The following is a 2,666-nucleotide window of genomic DNA, read 5'->3' as shown; positions in this document are numbered from 1 at the left end:
ACGCAGAGGAGCGATCACGTCGATGGCCGTGGCGAATCGGCTGTGCCAATCTTCCACAAGCTCATCTAACGAACCGTCAGGGGGCATCGGGTCCCGCAGAGCCATCTGAAGCCGCATTGGGTCCATCAAGCTCCGCTGGCGAGCTAAAATCTGCTCGCCGCCTAAACAGGGTCGGGGCAGGACACTTACACGAGCCTTCAGGGCATAGTGGTCCGACCATGGTACCTCCACTGTGGTAATCCGGTCCACTATACTCCCCGCCGCGAAGATCAGATCGAGCGTGTGCCCGGCCTGATGCGTGGGAGCCGATACCAGTTGGAAGAGTCCCAGCGACGCCATGGACGCCACCAGGTCCGTAGCCCGACACAAGGCCGCGTCATCAGCATGGACGTTGAAGTCACCCAAGACTAAAAGCCGAGGGTGCTCCAACGCCTAGCCTGCTACGGCCTCCAGTAGGGACAGCAGACTACTGGCCGGTGCGTTAGGCGGTCGGTACACCAGCCAGATCGCCAAACTCTCCTCAGCCTCCAGCACCAGACCGACACACTCTATGCCCGTGATCTCCGCGGCCGGGAGTGCCCTGAAGGAGTAAGCCTCTCGCACAAGTATCGCCACTCCTCCCCCCCCGCCCCCTATTCCGGGAATTGGTGTAGGACCGAAAACCCGGGTGGGGCAAGCTGGGAGAGAGCTACAGTCTCCCCGCTCCGCACCCAGGTCTCGGTCACGCAAGCCAGGTCCAGTTCTGTCCCAATTCATTTCTGTCATTTCGTCAGGCCAAAACCAAACCCTTTCTCAAGTCTGCTTTTGCAGGCATAAGGGTGGGAAACCGGCTTTCCCAGACACTCCAGCTGAGCCTCTCACAGTCCTAAATCCCCCCCACCCCCACCCCCACCCAACGCCGCCCGCCCGTGCCCAGCGCTCGCTCCCAAGTGAGCCGAGGAGAGAGAAGATGCCCACAGCTGCCTTGTGGGGGGAGGCACGCCAAATTGCAGGCTCACGGACCTGTAGCCTGACATGAACAAAATATACACCATGAGATGGCAACAAATATCCACAGAGCCTTCTTTAAATTAATGGCATGTCCTATACAGTGAAGGCAGACTCGAATTAGGAGCGATGTCCCACAGAAGCAATTTCAGAAGTCTTCCATCTATGTAGAATTTATGTGGTGAGTAAAGTAACAGATGACTTGTATCTTCATTGTATGTCTGCTGTTTGTTTGGTGACCTTTCTGTATTTTTTTGTATTTTGTATTTTTATATATTATGTGCAGTGAGGATTCTTTGATAAAGACAAAGAAATGGGCTGAAAGTAAACCGGGACCCGTGTTCCCTCTAAGCTGAGTTAGTGTGAGCTAGCTCACAGTTCTTTAGCCTCCGGCTCACAGATTTCTGTCTCCGCTCGGGAAGGGATGGGGCTCCAGAGCAAACTCATTTATACAGCAGCCAAATCGCTCGCTCACAACTTTAGTGCCAGGAGCTCACAAAGTAGAATTTTTGCTCACAGGACTTCATAGCTTACAGGGAGCATTGAGTCCGGGACCCGTCAGAGTCTTTCACATGTGTAACAGAGCATGCTGTCGTTTGTTTCAATGGGTTGTTGCAAGAAGTGGACAATAATGTCTTTTGTAGTACTTGTATCGATACAAATAACAAGGATTGTATGTGATATTAAGTTCTACTGAGCACCCTTACATTATTTATAAGTAAATTTAAAGAAGAGCCTGTGCCTATTTGTTGCCATCTCATGGTATCTATTTTGTTCATTGTGGGGAGAGGCAGCCACGGGTTTGGGGGGCCCCTTACCTGCGCACGGGACCCCTGCCCCCCTCCTCAGCCCAGCCACGCCTGGGCCCGTTACCTGTCAGCAGGTGCTCCGCCTGCTCCTCGCGGTCCAAGGAGCGCCGGGTGCTGACGAGGCCCGTGGTGGGGTCGATGGAGAAGTCCTCTCCGGGGGAAGCGCCATAGGAGACCTGTCCATTGGCTCCTGCAGTGGAGAGAGGTGGGTGAGACGGGCCAGGGATCCTTAGCGAGAGCCAGAGCGGGGGCAGGGGCCACAGTGTTGGGCTCGGAGCTCCCGGTTCGAGTCCCCACTCATGCTGCGGACCCTTGCTGGGTGACCTGGGGCCAGGCACACACTTTCTGCAGGGCTGTTGTGAGGATGAGTGGAGGCAAGGAGGGGGAGGAGGGGAGCTGCTTTGCCCATCCCCCCCCCGGAGGAGGCAGGCAGGGCATACACATTAAGCAGATAAATACTAAAATATTGGCTTGCTATCGGGCTGGAGATATTTTGTGGAGAGTGGGACTTGAGGGGGGCTTGAGGGGGGAGACACTTCCCCTGCCCCCCACCCTCCACAAGTTTATTTATTTATTAAATTTGTACCCTGCCCTCTCAGCCACGGCCGGCTCAGGGGAGGGACGGATGCAAACAGCCTCCGTTCTTGGTACAAACGTGCCTCCCAAAGACCCTCCGGAGTTCATTCGTTCATTCGTTCTCTCTCTCTCTCACACCCCCCCATTACTGCACCCCTCACAGGTCCACCCATTTACCAGCCCAATGGAGCCCAAATCCAATGGGTCACCCAGTGTGCACGGACCATTTCCCCGGGCCCCGCGTGCCATTTCAGGACACTGAGCTGTTGGGGAAGGGCTGGCGCGGGGGCGGGA

At 55.6% G+C, this 2,666-nt stretch overlaps 1 protein-coding gene across 1 annotated transcript in view; it reads right to left on the bottom strand.

Moving 5' to 3' along the window:
• DCHS1 (dachsous cadherin-related 1) overlaps nt 1-2,666 on the bottom strand; it is a 62,352-nt gene that overhangs the window by 12,237 nt on the left and 47,449 nt on the right. Inside the window, exon 13 of the mRNA XM_015418978.1 lies at nt 1,861-1,986. Within this exon, the coding sequence (XP_015274464.1) occupies nt 1,861-1,986 (126 nt within the window). The remainder of the gene's footprint in view (nt 1-1,860; nt 1,987-2,666) is intronic.

The sequence above is a fragment of the Gekko japonicus genome, unplaced genomic scaffold (assembly GCF_001447785.1).
Source record: "Gekko japonicus isolate JY-2015 unplaced genomic scaffold, Gekko_japonicus_V1.1 scaffold3134, whole genome shotgun sequence".
Lineage (NCBI taxonomy): Eukaryota > Metazoa > Chordata > Lepidosauria > Squamata > Gekkonidae > Gekko > Gekko japonicus.
This window is presented reverse-complemented; position numbering and strand designations above follow the sequence as displayed.